The sequence below is a fragment of the Telmatherina bonti genome (genome assembly GCF_933228915.1).
Source record: "Telmatherina bonti genome assembly, chromosome: 11".
Taxonomy (NCBI): Eukaryota; Metazoa; Chordata; class Actinopteri; order Atheriniformes; family Telmatherinidae; genus Telmatherina; species Telmatherina bonti.
In genome coordinates, this window is record NC_136629.1 from 4,290,731 (window position 1) to 4,310,431 (window position 19,701).

A 19,701-nucleotide genomic window follows, 5' to 3' on the forward strand; every position below is an offset into this window, starting at 1 on the left:
GGATCTTTTCAGCAGATAAAAATGATTAAAGATGATTTTATTGTTTGATATTTTCCTCTGACGTGCAGACAGAAAGGAAAACGGAAAAAGACGAAAGTTCATCTCTGACCTCTTCATTTCTCTTCCAGACAACACAAAGTCCAGTTTCAGAGGTAAATCCGGTTGCTATGGCAACCTCATTCCCGCCTGTCCCCTGCACCGCTGGCGGTGCTTCTTTCAGGTGTAAATGGACGTGCAGGTGATTGTGGTGATCGGGTTGTTTTCTGCTCTTTGTCTGAGAGGACAAACAGACTTTTTAAGCCTCCTGCCGCCTCGGTACTGATGGATGGAGCTTTCAGTCCTCTCTGCACTTATTTAATCATCCTTCCATTACGCGCCATCGATCCCGCCGCCTCCGGCTGAGCCCCCAGCCTCCCCTCGGCCCCTTTGTCAGACTCCATCCACCATCCGATGACTCACTGGGAATCAATAGGAGCAGAGGTCGAGCTTTTATCTGCCAATAAAGAGACTGTGTGGCTTTTCCCTCCTGGCTGTAAGTCACGGTGAAGGATGCAGCTCAGACTGATGCTCCTCGTCCAGCTGAAGATCTCACAGAGAAGAATCGGACTCTGAGAGAAAAATCTGTCCGTTTCAACGTCGATGAGACGAGACTGACTAATTAAGTCTCATCCTGAGAGCTGGTTCGTCCCAGAGTTTCCACGACGACCGACCATCACATCAGAACAACCATCAGCCAAACAATCTGAAATGAACTGGATGGAAACGTAAAATCCCTGCTGCATCAGAACCCTGATCCCACCTCATACCATCACAGAACCGGTCCCTTCCGCGACCTGGAGTCCTGGCCGGTCCGATCCCAGTCTGACCCCAGTCCAGTTTCTGTCCCAGATGGCGAGTCCAGAGAAGTGAACTCTGGACCGGCTTAACATGCAGCTTCTGCTCAGTCTGAAGTGGCATCACTGAAAGTCACTGTGTTGTAGAGCTGATGAAGGTTTCCATGGTAACCCTGCTTCGTGATGATGATGGTTCTGGATGCAGGTCCGTCTGAAGGTTCAGAGATCCTTCAGTTCAACCAGGCTGAAACAAACTGGATCTGAAAGTTGTGGAACGATTTCAGAGAAATGTTCCTGAAACTCTGAAGAGCCACCATGTTTCATATCATCATGGGCCAGACGTTCAGACGTAATCTGATCAGATTGATGCTATCGAACCGGATCAGATCTTAAAAATTGGTTGTTCGAATGGGAAAGAGGGTTTCTGGAGTTGGGCTGGTTCATCTAATCCAATCCTAGTTTTAATCTGGATTAAAGCCTTCAGTTTATGTTGTTCCAAACCTTTTAGCAGAATTTGGATCACTTTGATCCCAGAAAACAGGATTGTCCCGATCGCAGCAGATTTCCAGGTGGATTTCAGGAAGAAAATGTGGTGAAATAATAGATTCAGTGTGTATGCTTGTGTTTATATTTTTCTCTTGCTTTTACCGTTTCTGTTCAAAGAAATGAGCGTAAGCTACCGATGAATCTTTTCAGCACAGTAAGAAAAGCATAACATGACCTTGTCCCCTTGAAATAAACCCCCCGAACAAATTTCAGTCACAGATAACAAATAAAATAATTCATTTTCCTGTGATTCATCACAGCAGAATCAGAGAAGAACCAGTCCACCTCCGTTTCTCCCCGTCCAGTCAGTCCCTCATACTGCCAGAGTGCCAAAGGTGCATCTGGTTCTGAAACAGACTTTTTTATTTGAAACCGATTCAAACGTTTTAATCCGGATTTGGTTTAAAACTGTGAATCAGGAACAAGATGATCCAGTGTTGCTTTGAAAAACCAGCATCAGAGTAAAGACAGATCCTGGATAACAAAACATGGGATTTCCAAATCTGGCTCATTCTTATCCAGATTAAATCTTGAGAACAACTGGCCCCAACAGAGAATCAGGAGGAATCCCTGTATGCACAGGACAAGGCTGGATGCTGGTTATCTTCTGCTTTGAGACCATACATGACTCTCTACTTCTCTAAATCGTTAAATATCAGATGAATTCTGGAACACAAAAAAACTGATTATCTTCTTCCGCTTTCTCTGAAAGGGTCAAATTTAAACGACCGAGTTGAAAAAAAGACACGTTGAACATAAAATCAGGACAAAATGGGACTTCATCACATTTACGATGACATTTAAACATCAGATGAAGTCATTTTACAGCCTGCTGGTGTAACGCTGTGAATCATTTCAGCTTCAGATGTATCACAAGATTTACGGACTGCAGGTCATGAAGACCTGGACACTGATGATGAGGGGAAAGCTGCAGCCCACAGCAGGGATTACAGACAATCTCACAAAACGAGATAAACGGCAATGTGTGTGTGTGTGTGTGTGTGTGTGTGTGTATCTGCAGAGCTTTTTGCTGTCCGTTTTTCATGGGTTTGTAGCCATCGGGTGACTTTTCAATCTAATCTAATTTATTCCAAACATGAGGCGGAGAATACGTGTCGTTTTACTGCCCCGCCCCTTCCTGTGTTTCCAGTGTCCGAGCAGAAGACAGTATCATGCAATCAGTGCCGCTGCCGATGCATGAATCCAGGATGAATTTCCATCCTTCTGCTCCACTGATGTTCAAAATCTAATTATGACACATCAGTGGCGCTAGCTGACATCATATCCATGAATAAACTCCATATTTGGATCCATACAGTGTCCTGCGGTTCCTCCAGCACCAAACATGGAGCGGGATTCCCCTGAAGATCCTCTGTTAATCTGCCTTCCAAAAGCTTTTTATTCCAAAGCTAAACTTGTAGGTCTGTTTGGACAATAAATCTGAAAGATAAAAAATGAAACGATGACGATAATGATGATGGTAATACAGCAATGACAGAGGCATCAAACTGGAATGAAGTCAGGTTTAGTTCACCTCCATTTGCTGCATCAGCCTGCTTTGTTACCATGGTGATGTTTCTCATCCATGAGAATCTCCCGTTCCACCTCATCACCATGAGAATCTCCCGTTCCACCTCATCATGATGACAATCTCCCGTTCCACCTCATCACCATGAGAATCTCCCGTTCCACCTCATCATGATGAGAATCTCCCGTTCCACCTCATCACCATGAGAATCTCCCGTTCCACCTCATCATGATGAGAATCTCCTGTTCCACCGCATCACTATGAGAATCTCCCGTTCCACCTCATCACCATGAGAATCTCCCGTTCCACCTCATCATGATGAGAATCTCCTGTTCCACCTCATCACTATGAGAATCTCCTGTTCCACCTCATCACTATGAGAATCTCCCGTTCCACCTCATCACCATGAGAATCTCCCGTTCCTCCTCATCACCATGAGAATCTCCCGTTCCACCTCATCACCATGAGAATCTCCCATTCCACCTCATCACCATGAGAATCTCCCGTTCCACCTCATCACCATGAGAATCCCCCGTTCCACCTCATCACCATGAGAATCTCCCGTTCCACCTCATCACCATGAGAATCTCCCGTTCCACCTCATCACCATGAGAATCTCCCGTTCCACCTCATCACCATGAGAATCTCCCGTTCCACCTCATCACGATGAGAATCTCCCGTTCCACCTCATCACGATGAGAATCTCCCGTTCCACCTCATCACGATGAGAATCTCCCGTTCCACCTCATCATGATGAGAATCTCCCGTTCCACCTCATCACCATGAGAATCTCCTGTTCCACCTCATCACCATGAGAATCCCCCGTTCCACCTCATCATGATGAGAATCTCCTGTTCCACCTCATCACTATGAGAATCTCCTGTTCCACCTCATCACTATGAGAATCTCCCGTTCCACCTCATCACCATGAGAATCTCCCGTTCCTCCTCATCACCATGAGAATCTCCTGTTCCACCTCATCACCATGAGAATCTCCCGTTCCACCTCATCATGATGAGAATCTCCCGTTCCACCACATCACCATGAGAATCTCCCGTTCCACCACATCACCATGAGAATCTCCCGTTCCACCTCATCATGATGAGAATCTCCCGTTCCTCCTCATCACCATGAGAATCTCCCGTTCCACCTCATCACCATGAGAATCTCCCATTCCACCTCATCACCATGAGAATCCCCCGTTCCACCTCATCACCATGAGAATCTCCCGTTCCACCTCATCACCATGAGAATCTCCCATTCCACCTCATCACCATGAGAATCCCCCGTTCCACCTCATCACCATGAGAATCTCCCGTTCCACCTCATCACCATGAGAATCTCCCGTTCCACCTCATCACCATGAGAATCTCCCGTTCCACCTCATCACCATGAGAATCTCCCGTTCCACCTCATCATGATGAGAATCTCCCGTTCCACCTCATCACTATGAGAATCTCCCGTTCCACCTCATCACCATAAGAATCCCCCGTTCCACCTCATCATGATGAGAATCTCCTGTTCCACCTCATCACTATGAGAATCTCCTGTTCCACCTCATCACTATGAGAATCTCCCGTTCCACCTCATCACCATGAGAATCTCCCGTTCCTCCTCATCACCATGAGAATCTCCTGTTCCACCTCATCACCATGAGAATCTCCTGTTCCACCTCATCACCATGAGAATCTCCCGTTCCACCTCATCATGATGAGAATCTCCCGTTCCACCTCATCACCATGAGAATCTCCCGTTCCACCTCATCATGATGAGAATCTCCCGTTCCACCTCATCACCATGAGAATCTCCCGTTCCACCTCATCATGATGAGAATCTCCCGTTCCACCTCATCACCATGAGAATCCCCCGTTCCACCTCATCATGATGAGAATCTCCTGTTCCACCTCATCACTATGAGAATCTCCTGTTCCACCTCATCACTATGAGAATCTCCCGTTCCACCTCATCACCATGAGAATCTCCCGTTCCTCCTCATCACCATGAGAATCTCCTGTTCCACCTCATCACTATGAGAATCTCCTGTTCCACCTCATCACTATGAGAATCTCCCGTTCCACCTCATCACCATGAGAATCTCCCGTTCCTCCTCATCACCATGAGAATCTCCTGTTCCACCTCATCACCATGAGAATCTCCCGTTCCACCTCATCATGATGAGAATCTCCCGTTCCACCTCATCACCATGAGAATCTCCTGTTCCACCTCATCATGATGAGAATCTCCCGTTCCACCTCATCACCATGAGAATCTCCCGTTCCACCTCATCACCATGAGAATCTCCCGTTCCACCTCATCATGATGAGAATCTCCCGTTCCACCACATCACCATGAGAATCTCCCGTTCCACCTCATCACCATGAGAATCTCCTGTTCCACCACATCACCATGAGAATCTCCCGTTCCACCTCATCACCATGAGAATCTCCTGTTCCACCTCATCACTATGAGAATCTCCTGTTCCACCTCATCACCATGAGAATCTCCTGTTCCACCTCATCACCATGAGAATCTCCTGTTCCACCACATCACCATGAGAATCTCCTGTTCCACCTCATCACTATGAGAATCTCCTGTTCCACCTCATCACCATGAGAATCTCCCGTTCCACCTCATCACTATGAGAATCCCCCGTTCCACCTCATCACTATGAGAATCTCCCGTTCCACCACATCACCATGAGAACCTCCCGTTCCACCTCATCACCATGAGAATCTCCTGTTCCACCTCATCACCATGAGAATCTCCCGTTCCACCTCATCACTATGAGAATCCCCCGTTCCACCTCATCACTATGAGAATCTCCCGTTCCACCACATCACCATGAGAACCTCCCGTTCCACCTCATCACCATGAGAATCTCCTGTTCCACCTCATCACCATGAGAATCTCCCGTTCCACCTCATCACTATGAGAATCTCCCGTTCCACCTCATCACCATGAGAATCTCCCGTTCCACCTCATCACCATGAGAATCTCCTGTTCCTCCTCATCACCATGAGAATCTCCTGTTCCACCACATCACTATGAGAATCTCCCGTTCCACCTCATCACCATGAGAATCCCCCGTTCCACCTCATCATGATGACAATCTCCCGTTCCACCTCATCACCATGAGAATCTCCCGTTCCACCTCATCATGATGACAATCTCCCGTTCCACCTCATCACCATGAGAATCTCCCGTTCCACCTCATCATGATGAGAATCTCCTGTTCCACCTCATCACCATGAGAATCTCCTGTTCCACCTCATCACTATGAGAATCTCCTGTTCCACCTCATCACTATGAGAATCTCCTGTTCCATCTCATCACCATGAGAATCTACCGTTCCACCTCATCACCATGAGAATCTCCTGTTCCACCTCATCACTATGAGAATCTCCTGTTCCACCTCATCATGATGAGAATCTCCACCGACCACCAACAGGTTAAACACTCCTCATCTGGATAAACCAAGAACATCTTCTCAGCGACTTTGATAACCGTCAGGTTGGGATGGTTACTTAGATGTTTTCATATCATCTGTCAGAGTAACTGTAACCTTGGATACCAAGTATGGATCCATTCTCATGTGCAGCAACGGTAGAATGGTTGTGAAGGTGCTGAAGTATCTCACTTTCCCCTCGATGTCTAGATGAACCTGACAGGCGTGATGGACCAGTGGTCTTTGGACATAGAGCAGAAGCTTTTCCAGTGCTTTCATTGTATGTGATGTGAAAGTTGCAGGTCTGAAGTCATTGACACCACAGCAGACCTTCCGAGGTCTAATGGAGTCCATGCCTCAGTGGGTCAGACATGGGGACATGAATCTAGATGTTTGTGCTGATTAATGGCAAACATGTTTGGGTTTAGTATCTAGGGTGGTTAATTTCCTTTCACTTCCATCAGGTTGCATCAGTTTTTCTTCAAGCTTCAGACAGTCTCTGTGGAGTGCTTTAGGTAAGAGCAGTGAGCTGCATGAAGTCTGTTCCGATACCACATCAGTTTGACAAGAACTGGTGAAGGATTACAGATGCTGAGGGGTTTATGCTGCAGAAGTTCATATTTTTGAACTGCAAAGAGCACTTGGAGAGGTGATGGAGTTTGCATCATAAATTACTGCCTGGTTATGATGTGTGAATGTGTGATGGCAACAATCTGAGACGATCAGCAAAAATATGCAATGACAGAGGAGTGTCTGGTTGGGAGAGAAAACAGCGAATCGTAAACTGGACAAAATGGCAGTTTTACTTCACCCAAGTTCTCAGAAGTCCTGCTGAAAACAGTCACTACTGTCTGTCTTTCTGCAGTGGGTACGGACCGCCACCTATGATGCATCAGGTTCCCCAGGCCCCACCCCCTCAGCAGTACCAGCCAATGCCGCAGCAGTACCATCAGCCACCTGCACATCAAGCCCCACCCACTCAGCAGAGCTCTATTCAGATCCCTGTTGGCTCCGGACCCCCTAAAGTTGTCAGCACTGCCTGCATCTACCCCTCCCAGCCAGGTTAGACCCTGTTTTTATTTCATCATTAGTTAGTTTTACTTTTGTTTTATGTCTTCAGCTTATTTGTCTTCGGGACATAAAAGCGCCTTTGTCTGTCTGTCAGAGTTCAATGAATTAGTATTGTATATCGTATCGTATCGTGCCATATTGCATTGTATTGTACAGATGTATTGTATTCTACTTCGTAGTGTTATAACATACTGTAATACACTGTTTCACTGTACCAAATGGATACCTTATGATGTTTTATAGTACACTTTTGTACTGCATTCTAATGTACTGTTTTGTCTTGTATTGTTATAGAATTCTATTCTATTTTATTCTAGTCTATTCTATTTTATCGTGTCATTTTTTGTATTCTAAAGTCATTTAGTAGACACTTTTATTCTTTTGCTTTTACCGTTCTGAGCCATGTTGTATAATTCTGTATTCTACTGTTTCATACGCTATCCTACCATGTTGTATATTATATTGTATTATCTTGTGTCGCGCCATGCCATATATGGTTGTTTCTTGTCGTGTTGTATTGGGTCATGTTGTGTCATATCATATCGTATCATATTGTATCGCATCGTTTTGTGTCGTGTCGCCTCTTGTATCGTGTCATATTGTATTGTATTGTGTCATGTTGTGTTGTATGGTATTGTGTCTTCTCATATCATATCATGTCATGTCGTGTCATATCAAAAGTAACATGTCATATTGGAAAGTATCATGGGTGTTGTATTGTGTCATGTCTTCTGTCATGTTGTATGGTATTGTATTGTATTGTGCTAATTCAATTCAACTTTATTTATACAGTGTCAAATCATGGCAATGCCATCTCAAGACGCTTTACAGACAGAGGGGAAAACATAATAAAGGCCAATTTTTAACAGCCTATATAAGGAAACCAACAGATTGAGTTGAGTCCAACTCAATCTCCCATCCTGAGCAAGCACACTGGCAACAGTGGGAAGGAAAAAACTCCCTTTTAACAGGAAGGAAACCTCCGGCAGAACCCGGCTCAGGACAGGCAGCCATCTGCCTCTGCTGTGTGGGGGGAAGAGGACAGAAAGACAACAGACAACAGGAACTGCTACTCCCGGCCAGGGAGACCTGCTGAGACAGGAGACATACATGTTAATGATGCTACACTGTTGTTGGGGGGGGAGGGGGGGGGGGGGGGGGGGGGGGGGTAAAAGAGAGAGATAAAGAGAAAGAAGCTCAGTGTATCAGGAAATGTCCCTCAGCAGTCTAAACCTATAGCAGCATAACTAAGGGATGCTAACCATCCCTAGCTATAGGACTTATCAAAAAGATAAGTCTTCAGCCTAGTCTTAAAGGTGGGGAGGGTGTCTGCTTCCCTAACACTAACTGGGAGCTTATTCCATAAGAGAGGGGCCTGATAACCAAAGGCTCTGCCTCCTGCTCGGCTCTTTGAGACTCTAGGAACCACAAGTAAGCCTGCAGTCTGCGAACGAAGTACTCTGCTTGGTATATAAGGAACAATGAGGTCTTTGATATATAGTGGTGCCTGGTTGTGGAGGGCTTTATATGTAAGGAGAAGGATTTTAAATTCTATTCTAGATTCAACAGGCAGCCAATGAAGAGAGGCTAAAACTGGAGAAATATGATCTCTCCTGCTGGTTCTGGTCAGGACTCTGGCTGCAGAATTCTGGATCAGCTGAAGGCTTTTCAGGGCATATGTATGAAAATTTCTAGACATCCAAGTCTTTATGTCTATGAGACAATTTTGTAGCCTATTGGGCTGATTTGTTTCATCTGGTTTAAAGGATAAGTATATCTGTGTATCATCTGCATAACAATGAAAGTTTATTCCATGCTGTCTAATAATTTTGCCTAAAGGGAGCATATATAGCGTGAAGAGTACTGGTCCAAGTACAGAACCTTGAGGAACTCCATGACTTACTGTAGTTTGTGAGGAGGACTTGTCATTTACATGAACGAACTGAAGTCTATCAGATAAATATGATTTAAACCAGCTTAATGCTGTACCTGTAATTCCAATCACCTGTTCTAGTCTCTGTAACAGAATGTTATGATCGACTGTATCAAATGCAGCACTAAGATCAAGCAAGATAAGTACGGACACAAGTCCTTTGTCTGAGGCCATAAGAAGGTCATTAGTAACTTTCACCAATGCTGTCTCAGTGCTATGATGAGCTCTAAATCCTGACTGGAACTCTTCAAATAAATTATTTCTGCTCAGGTGGGCATGTAGCTGAGCTGAAACTATTTTCTCCAGAATTTTGGACATAAACGGGAGGTTAGATATAGGTCTATAATTTACTATCACCTCTGGATCCAGAGATTGCCATGATGTACTGTGTCGTATTGTTTCTTGTTATGTCATGCCATATTGTGTCACATGTTAAAGTTTATCGTATCATGTTGGGTTGTATCGTGTCGTGTCTTATTTTGTCATGTCATATTGTATCATATGTTATATTGTATTATATTGTGTCGGGTTGTATCAAGTCGTGTCTTATTTTGTCATGTCATATTGTTTTGTATTGTGTCGTGTTGTGTCATACCATATCGTATCGTATGTTATATCGTAATGTATCATGTAATGTCATGTTGTGTCTTAGCGTGTCGTGTCGTGTTGTATGGTATTGTACCACATCACATGATAGTGTTCCATATCATGTCGTAATGTAAACAATATTTTTCCCCCCTCCAGCTCCAGGTCCAGTCCCACCTCCACCCCAGCCTCCAGCTCCCGCCCCAGCCCCGCCTCCAGGTGCTCCAGGTCCTGCCTCCTCCAACAGACCTCCCTGGGTGACCGACACCAACTTTGCTGATAAGTTTGACCCCAGTAAGATCACAACAACTTCCATGAAGGTTCAACCTCTGCCCCAGTCCGCCCCTCCCGCGCCAGCATACATCCCCAACCCCTCCCCGGCCGGGCAGCCAAATCCCAGCCCCGCCCCTATAACTCCTAGTCCCGCCCCGTTCCTTCCTGTGGCGAGGGGCGTGGCCCAAAGGGCAGAGAGATTCGCCGCCAGCAGCCGTACGCCACTATGTGCAGCCTGCAACAACGTCATCAGGTAACTCAGTCCTGATGAAGGTTCTGGTCAAGAAAGAAGTGATTTATTTACAACAGCCTATATTTTCAGAATTCTTCTAATTTATCACAGTGTGAAATCAGCCAGAGCTGATTGTATTCATGAAGAGATCAGGGTGTTTTTCTCTGAATCCAGGATTTGATCATTATTTTGTAAGTATCTTAAATGTGTATGTGTAACTTTGCTGAGTCCTCCTGGGAGTTGTCTAAGATACAGGAAGAAGAAAGAAGAATTTAACGCTTTCATGTTACTGGGATAACTTGTTCTTCAAATTCAGAACGAATAAACCATAACAAATAATCTGCGGTAGGAGGTTTTACTAGAAGACTGTAGCCAACCTGCTTCTGAAATGATGATTTTAGCTTCTTTTTCTCATCCAGTTCTGTTGAATTCTTGTTGTTAGAATAAATACATTATGTTAACTTTTAGTTGACTTAAATGTTTTTTGTTAGAATTCAACTGAAAATGTTGAATGTTAAAACTATGTAGTAATAAATCTAAATTAATTCAATTTTAGTTTTAAAAGTAAAACCTCATCTAACCTAAAACAATTATTTTAATTATATTTCATGTAAAACAATATCTTCGTTGATAATTTAAAACAGTCTTGACCAAAAGAAAACTCATTATATATTTCAACTTGTAAACATTAAACAGAAATTATTATATGAATATTCAATATATGCATTATAAAGTAAATGAAAGGGTTAATGGATAAAAATGTGTCAGAAGGTTTTAGGTTTCAATTTATTCATTTGTTGCCAACTTTTTCACTGTTTTGAATGTATAGTAACTTTAAAGGAAACTTGATTAATATATATTATGATTAATAAATTACAGATACATTAACACATTTAATTGTAGAACATAGTGCACAATATCCCGGGACACCAACAGACACTTCCACTAACATGTAGCTCTTTGGCATTATGTTTGGCCATTTTTCAGACCCTCTAGCAACTCTTATTTAGAGAAAAATAAATTATCAACAAGTCGAGCAACTTTCTCTGGCGAGACTTTTAGTGAGTAAAGTCAAAGCACGTGCAGTTAGTGACCGCTGCGTAAGCTCCTGCCCCGTCCAGAAGAACACCCTAGAAGCTCGGTCCTCCTGCAGCTTCCAGCTTCCAGCTGCAGTCAGAGCAGGAGGTGATCACTCTGCTGCAGGACCAGACTGAAGCTACGACACAGTCTGTTTACTGTCACATGTTCATGTCTGTTGATGAAAGCTGGAAACACTGAACACGTTCAACATACTGGAACATGTTGGAGACTGGAGCTGTTAGTTAAATGACTTAAAATGACTTTTTCATTTTAGGTATCTTCAGGTTAGCCTCTGTTTACAAAGAAATTTAATGTATTTTTCCAAACATTCATAGACTCTGAGTTTACAATATGAATGTCTGTCTCTGTTATTTGATTCAGTCATCCACTAAAATCTATTTAAATAAAACAAAAAAGTTGCTTTTTGTTATGCGATTAATATGTGGTTAATTGAAATTAAATAACTATAAAGCCTACAATTAATCAAGTCCCACCTCTAATAAATACATATAGGCTTATATTCAATAAGTCTGCTGTATGGTTCATATTTAAAGCTGAAAATTGCCTTGCTGTCAACAGGGGCCCGTTCCTGGTGGCCCTTGGCCGGTCCTGGCACCCCGAGGAGTTTAACTGTCACTACTGCCACGTGTCTCTGGCGGACGTCAGCTTTGTGGAGGAACAGAACAATGTTTACTGTGAGAACTGCTACGAAGAGTTCTTCGCCCCAACCTGCGCCCGCTGCAACACCAAGATCATGGGGGTGAGTCGGCCCAGCGCCAGTCTGCAGCCTCTCCGGCTTCGCTGACCTCCTGCAGCAGCTCTGGACAGATTTGTGTTTGTCTCTATGTTGCAGGAAGTGATGCACGCCCTGCGGCAGACGTGGCACACCACCTGCTTTGTCTGCGCAGCTTGCGGTAAAGCATTTGGAAACAGCCTCTTCCACATGGAGGACGGGGAGCCGTACTGTGAGAAAGGTGTGTTTCAGCCGCTCCCGCCAAAACTTAAACACGTCAATCAAAGGTTAAACGACCTCTAGTGGTTGTTGGAGAAACTGGACATGAGGGCTGAAAAATGTCTTCCACACTGTAAAAACATTTTAAACTTCAAAATGGGAAGAACTTTTTTAATCTGTAGTTTTTGTTTGGCCCTTTAAAAAAGTATAAAAAAATTATTAGCAGAAATTATTTTTGTGTGTGAAATGTCAAAAATGATAGTTGTGCAAAAGCTGTCCACCAGGGGGCAGAAGACCAGGATCAGATTGCATTCAACGGGGTTTTGAGGAAAGTTTTTATCATGAAGTGATGCAAAAGGTCTTAGAAACTGCACATTATAAATATGATTCATACATCAAAAAGTAAAATGTAATAAAAATACAGATGGGATTTACATGGGATTTTCCTTTTTTATTTTGGCTATTTGTAATAAGTTGACGCTCATTATAATTAGATTACCAATAAATATGTTAAAAGCTTAAAAAATTCAAGAAATACATCTAAATGAAAGAAAATTAGTGTTTGTTAATGTTTTTTGTAGAAGATTGTTATATTTAACCAGGATGCAGTGTACTATAACAGTCTATGAATGAAATGAAATGAAAAATGCAATATTCCCCAAAGGGAAATATTGCCATACATAATAATAATAACTAGAGGAGGTCTTGTTCCGGAGGCTGATGGCTGCTGGCAGGAATGATCTTCTGTATCTTTCAGTCTTACATCGGACCTGAAGAAGCCTCTCACTGAACACACTTTGTTGTTTCATCACTGTGTTGTGGAGAGGGTGTGAAGAATCCTCCATCATCTTCATCAGCTTGTGCAGCATTCTTCTTTGGACAATCAGCTCCAGCGGCTCCAGAGTTACTCCAAGCACAGAAGCAGCTTTCTGGATCAGTTTGTTGATTCTCTTCAAGTCTCTGGTTCTGATGCTACTACCCCAGCAGATGCTGCAAAGCTGACTGCACTCTCCACAACAGACTTATAGAAGATATGCAACATCTTGGTGCAGACGTTAAACCATCTCAGCTTCCTTAAGAAGTACAGTCTGCTCTGACCTTTCTTGTAGATGTAGTCAGTGTTGCATTTCCTGTCCAGTTTGTTGTCCAGCTGAACTCCAAGATACTTGTATTCCTCCACCACCTCCACCTCCTCTCCCAGGATGGAAACAGTGCTTTGTTTATTCTTCTTCCTCCTGAAGTCAACAATCATCTCTTTTGTTTTGCTGCTATTTAATATGAGATGATTGTCACCGCACCATTTGACAAACTGACTGACCAGTTCTCTGTACTCTGCTTCTTGTCCATCCCTGATACACCCCACAACTGCAGAGTCATCAGAGTATTTCTGCAGATGACAGGACTCAGAGTTGTACTGGAAGTCTGAGGTGTACAGAGTGAAGAGGAATGGCCAGAGTACAGTTCCTTGTGGTGCACCAGTGCTGCTGACCTCCATCTCAGACACACAACCTTTCAGTCTCACAAACTGGGGTCTGTTTGTGAGGTAGTCATAGATCCAGGTGGTTGTGGAGGTATCCACCTGGAATTTATGGAGCTTCTCACATAACAAAGCAGGCTGAATGGTATTAAAAGCACTGAGAAATGAAAGAACATGACCCTCAGAGTGCTGCCTGAATGGTCCAGATGAGAGTGTGCTCTCTGGAGCAGGTATATGATGGCATCTTCAACCCCAAGTCCATTACGATATGCAGACTGGAATGGGTCCTGAAAGGTGTTTACTTGCTTGTTGAGGTGAGCCAGTAAGAGTCTCTCCAGGACTTTCATGATGTGAGATGTCAGGGCAACTGGTCTGTAGTCACTTGGTTCAGCTGGTTGTGTTTTTTAGGCACTGGAACAAGGCAGGAGGTTTTCTACAGCACTGGGACTCTATTTTGTCTCAGACTGGTGTTGAAAAGGTGCTGGAGAATCGGACATAGTTGTTTTGAGCAGGTCTTGAGAACTCTGGGACTGACACCATCTGGACCTGCAGCCTTGTTCTGGTTCAGTTTCTCAAGTTGCTTCTTAACCTGATTGCAGGAGACAAACAAGGTGGAGGTCTCAGGATGTCCTGATGTGGAGGGAGATGAAGCTGTGTTCTGGTCCATGACTGAGCTGCAGGGTGACAGATTGGAGGCGTGACAGGAAAGCAGTGGGCTTATGGAGGGTGTGTGGTCTGTTGGGCTGGAGGTAGGGGGTGAACTGAACCTGTTGAAGAATATGTTCAGCTCATTAGCTCTGTCCAGACCTCCATCAGGCTGGTCCCCCTTTAACTTGAAGCCGGTGATCTTCTTCATTCCAGACCACACATCCCTCACGTTATTCTGCTGGAGCTGACTTTCTAACTTCTTCCTGTAGTCCTCCTTGCACTTCTTAGTTTGTGTTTTAAGTTGTTTTTGTGTTGCCCTCAATAACTCCCTGTCTCCATCCCTGAAGGCTTTCTTTTTGATGTTCAGCAGCTTTTTCAGGTCACTGGTGATCCAGGGTTTGTTATTGGGGAAGCACCTCACTGTTCTTGTTGGGACGATGCTGTCCACACAGAAGTTTATGTAATCTGTCACACACTCAGTCATGGCGTTGATGTCGTCTCCATGAGGTTCACAGAGGACGTTCCAGTCTGTAGCCTCAAAGCCTCCTCTAAGAGCATCTTCAGCTGCTACCAGATTTTGATAGTCTTTGTGATGACTGGTTGCTGCTGAACGATGGGCTTGTAGGTGGAGGTGAGAAGAACCAGATTATGGTCAGATCTTCCTAAAGGAGGCAGGGCAGAACAACTGTATCCATTATTCATATTTGCATAAAATAAATCCAACATCTTATTTTCTCTGGTGGAGCAGCTGACAAACTGCTGGAATGTTGGTAGAGTTGCAGAGAGGGAGACGTTGTTGAAGTCTCCGGAGATCGCCATGAATGAGTTTGGATGCTGTGTTTGTAGCCGAGCAACGACGGAGCTGATGACATCACAGGCTGTGTCTGGTGCGGTACCAGGTATTATATAAACCGCTACCAGAATAACACAGGTAAACTCTCTGGGTAAATAATATGGACGGAAGCTCACAGCTAACAGTTCCATGTCCCTTGTACATATCTTCTCCTTGACAGTAACATGTCCAGGATGACACCAACGCTGGTTAACCAGCACTGCAATTCCACCACCCTTTAGCTTTCCGCTGTGTTGTCTACTGCGGTCTGCACGGACCGTTTTAAAGCCCGGTACAGACACATTACAGTCAGGGATGTGTTCATGCAGCCATGTCTCGGTGAAGCATATAATACTGCACTCTCTGTATTCTTTCTGAGACCTTGTTAGCATCTCGAGTTCATCTGTTATGTTAGCGAGCGATCTCACATTACCCATTAAGACAGTCGGGAGAAATGGTTTAAATCTCCATAGTTTTATCCTGTCTGACTCCCGCTCTGCATACTCTTCTCTTTCTTTTCAACTCCATTGGGATTTGATGTGTTGTTTCGCTGATAATCCTGATTTGGGAGAGTTTAATTAGTTGATCCCGATGGTAAACAAGTCTTTCGTTGTCGTGGACACTCATCATAACAAGTCTTGAGAGAGCCATCAGAGGGCCACAAGGGGTTCACCTTCATTCTCAACCCCTGTTTACCAATTTTGCTCCTCTGGGCACTAACACTATGTATACAAGCATATGTGATCTAGTATCATGGCTTGGATGAATTTACATTAAAATAACTGTATTGATAGTGTGAAACTTAAATTTAGCAGTTTATTGTCACATTTAACTGAAACTGAAAAATTTTTACTAATATTTATGTAGAAAATGAAAATGTTTTGCATCATCACAGTGACCGTTTTACAGTTATTTTACATTAGATGTAGATTTGTGTATATTCATTTATATTTACTGGTATTTTCCAAAGCTGCAGAAGAAACTGGTATTTTTACAGTTTTAACAGGGTATGATGGTGACTGAAAAATGAAGTATTTCCGACTAAACTAGCGCCTTTGTCCAACCCAAACCAAGAGATGTTACAGTATGAAGCCAACCAGGAAGCATTAAAGTCTGTTTATATGTCACTATGGCAACGACTGAAATGGTATCCAAGGAGGTAAAGCAAAGCTAATTTAGCTAAAGCTAAATGTCCATGGTGTAAACCAAACATCTCTGTTGTCATGTTCTCTGACATTTAGACAATGTTTACTAAAGCTAATGACCAGCCACAGTAACCGACAGTTCAAGCTGCTCTGGATTTTTAACACTGCCCCCATGTGGCCGAGATAAAGCAACAACAGTTTGTCAGACGTTAGCGGAAGACGTTATCACATCTTCATCACCATCACTACCATGTTGCTAAGAGACCTCTATTTTCACCTGGACATGATGATGAAGACACTTCCTGTTAGACTTTCCACCAATCAGAGAGCTTAAACTGACAGTGACGTTCAATCAGGAGCAGCCAAAGATCAACAAGTGATGAGAAAAGCAGGAAAATAATGATCCTCTATGGCTGGAATAAAGCCAAGAAGACTTTTGGGATGCAGCTGAGGTGGAGGGGCTGCAATGAGGACAGCAGGTAGATAGTAGCAGGAAGAAGTGTGGAAACATGGAAACAGTGTGTGTGTGTGTGTGTGTGTGTGTGTGTGTGTGTGTGTGTGTGTGTGTGTGTGTGTGTGTGTGTGTGTGTGTGTGTGTGTGTGTGTGTGTGTGTGTGTTTCAGACTAGAGAGATTGATGTGCAGATGAGAAAAAGCTTGGTGACTGCTGATCTATGTGTTATTTCTACAATAAATCATGTTTTCATCTTCTGGTTGCTCTTTATGCTGCTATATTTATTCATACATTCATTTTACATCATTTACAGCCTTATAATCTGACAGCTGAGGCTAAAACATCACATCTCCATGGAAACATGTCTGCATAGAAACATCATGTCTGTATAGAAACATCATGTCTGCATAGAAACATCATGTCTGCATAGAAACGTCATGTCTGCATAGAAACATCATGTCTGTATAGAAACATCATGTCTGCATGGAAACATCATGTCTGCATGGAAACATCATATCTGCATAGAAACGTCATGTCTGCATAGAAACATCATGTCTGCATAGAAACGTCATGTCTGCATAGAAACATCATGTCTGTATAGAAACATCATGTCTGCAAAGAAACATCATATCTGCATAGAAACATCATATCTGCATAGAAACGTCATGTCTGCATAGAAACGTCATGTCTGCATAGAAACATCATGTCTGCATGGAAACATCATGTCTGCATGGAAACATCATGTCTGCATAGAAACATCATGTCTGCATGGAAACATCATGTCTGCATGGAAACATCATGTCTGCATAGAAACATCATGTCTGCATGGAAACATCATGTCTGCATAGAAACATCATGTCTGCATAGAAACATCATATCTGCATAGAAACATCATATCTGCATGGAAACATCATATCTGCATAGAAACGTCATGTCTGTATAGAAACATCATGTCTGCATGGAAACATCATGTCTGCATAGAAACATCATATCTGCATGGAAACATCATATCTGCATGGAAACATCATATCTGCATGGAAACATCATGTCTGCATGGAAACATCATGTCTGCATGGAAACATAATGTCTGCATGGAAACATCATGTCTGCATAGAAACATCATATCTGCATGGAAACATCATGTCTGCATAGAAACATCATGTCTGCATAGAAACATCATATCTGCATAGAAACATCATATCTGCATGGAAACATCATATCTGCATAGAAACGTCATGTCTGTATAGAAACATCATGTCTGCATGGAAACATCATGTCTGCATAGAAACATCATATCTGCATGGAAACATCATGTCTGCATGGAAACATCATGTCTGCATGGAAACATCATGTCTGCATAGAAACGTCATGTCTGTATAGAAACATCATGTCTGAATAGAAACATCATGTCTTCAGGCTTAGTAGGAGGAAAAGCTTTAGATTCTGCAGGCTGTTTTGTTTTTAAAACCTAATTGTTGCTGTTTCTGTCTCAGATTACATCGCACTCTTCAGCACAAAGTGCCACGGCTGCGACTTCCCAGTGGAAGCTGGTGATAAGTTCATCGAGGCTCTGGGTCACACCTGGCACGACACCTGCTTCGTCTGTGCGGTAAGAACCACCGTGTGGTCCCACAGTCCGTTCTGGGGTCTCTGCAGAGCTGTTTGCTAAACGCTGCTGTTGCTGCAGGTCTGCCACGTCAACCTGGAGGGTCAACCCTTCTACTCCAAGAAAGACAAACCTCTGTGCAAAAAGCACGCCCACGCCATCAATGTGTAGACCACGGGCTCCATCTGCTGCTGCTCCCACCAACACCAGCCCACAGTGTTTACACGCGTGTGTGTGTAAACACTCTGTATGCAAACACACTCTGGATTTTTGTGCATTATTAATCTAAATGTGTAAAGATGATTCTGCTTCTGGAGCTTCTACTGCTCCTCCTGCCGGCCAAAACATAGATTTTCCTTTCTGTTCCACGTGAACGCTCTGCTGCTCACCTCAGGTTCATATGGAGTCTGAATAAAAGACTGCTTTCAACTTTCACCGATGTTTATTTATGATCAGTCAGCTGAAATTTGTAAAGAAATATTTTTCTTTTCATTCAACCAAAAAGATTTTGTTGAACCAGAAAAAGTTTGCAGTCGTTCTTCAGACTCCGTAAAATCAGCTGCACACTTCTGCATTTAGTCTGTAAAACTGGCCCAAACCGGGTCCAGGACCAGGTCCTGTTTCAGACCCAAGCCAGGTCCTGGACCCAATCCTGTTTCAGAGCCAAACCAGGTCCTGGACCAGGTCCTGTTTCAGAAGGACTGGGCTCAGACCGGGTCCAGGACCTGGTTTGGACCGGGTCCAGGTCCTGATTCAGGACCGGGCTCAGACGCGTTGTCGAAGGAGACTCTCAGTGACTGCCAGTGAATCTAACACAAAAACACGTGCACAGTGGCAGCGTGCACGTGCAGCCTTTCCTCCAGGTAAAGCTGATGATGATGATGATGTCTGGAGATGAAGATTCCTCAAAATATTTATGTTTATTTATTAGGAAGCCTCAGTGACTTTCTGCTGCGTTCGCTGACTGCTCCGTTCGCTGACTGCTCCGTTCACTGACTGCTGCGTTCGCTGACTGCTGCGTTCGCTGACTGCTGCGTTCGCTGACTGCTGCGTTCGCTGACT

At 43.8% G+C, this 19,701-nt stretch overlaps 1 protein-coding gene across 2 annotated transcripts in view; it reads left to right on the plus strand.

The window, feature by feature from the left end:
- LOC306762188 (LIM domain-binding protein 3-like) overlaps positions 1 to 19,641 on the plus strand; it is a 102,727-nt gene extending 83,086 nt beyond the window's left edge. For both annotated transcript variants that reach the window (XM_079248608.1, XM_079248609.1), the window contains 6 exons: positions 7,218 to 7,414; positions 10,101 to 10,467; positions 12,106 to 12,286; positions 12,380 to 12,500; positions 18,527 to 18,642; positions 18,721 to 19,641. In XM_079248608.1, the coding sequence (XP_079104734.1) occupies positions 7,218 to 7,414; positions 10,101 to 10,467; positions 12,106 to 12,286; positions 12,380 to 12,500; positions 18,527 to 18,642; positions 18,721 to 18,810 (1,072 nt within the window). In that variant the 3' untranslated portion in view covers positions 18,811 to 19,641. The remainder of the gene's footprint in view (positions 1 to 7,217; positions 7,415 to 10,100; positions 10,468 to 12,105; positions 12,287 to 12,379; positions 12,501 to 18,526; positions 18,643 to 18,720) is intronic.
- Positions 19,642 to 19,701: the final 60 nt, after the last annotated feature.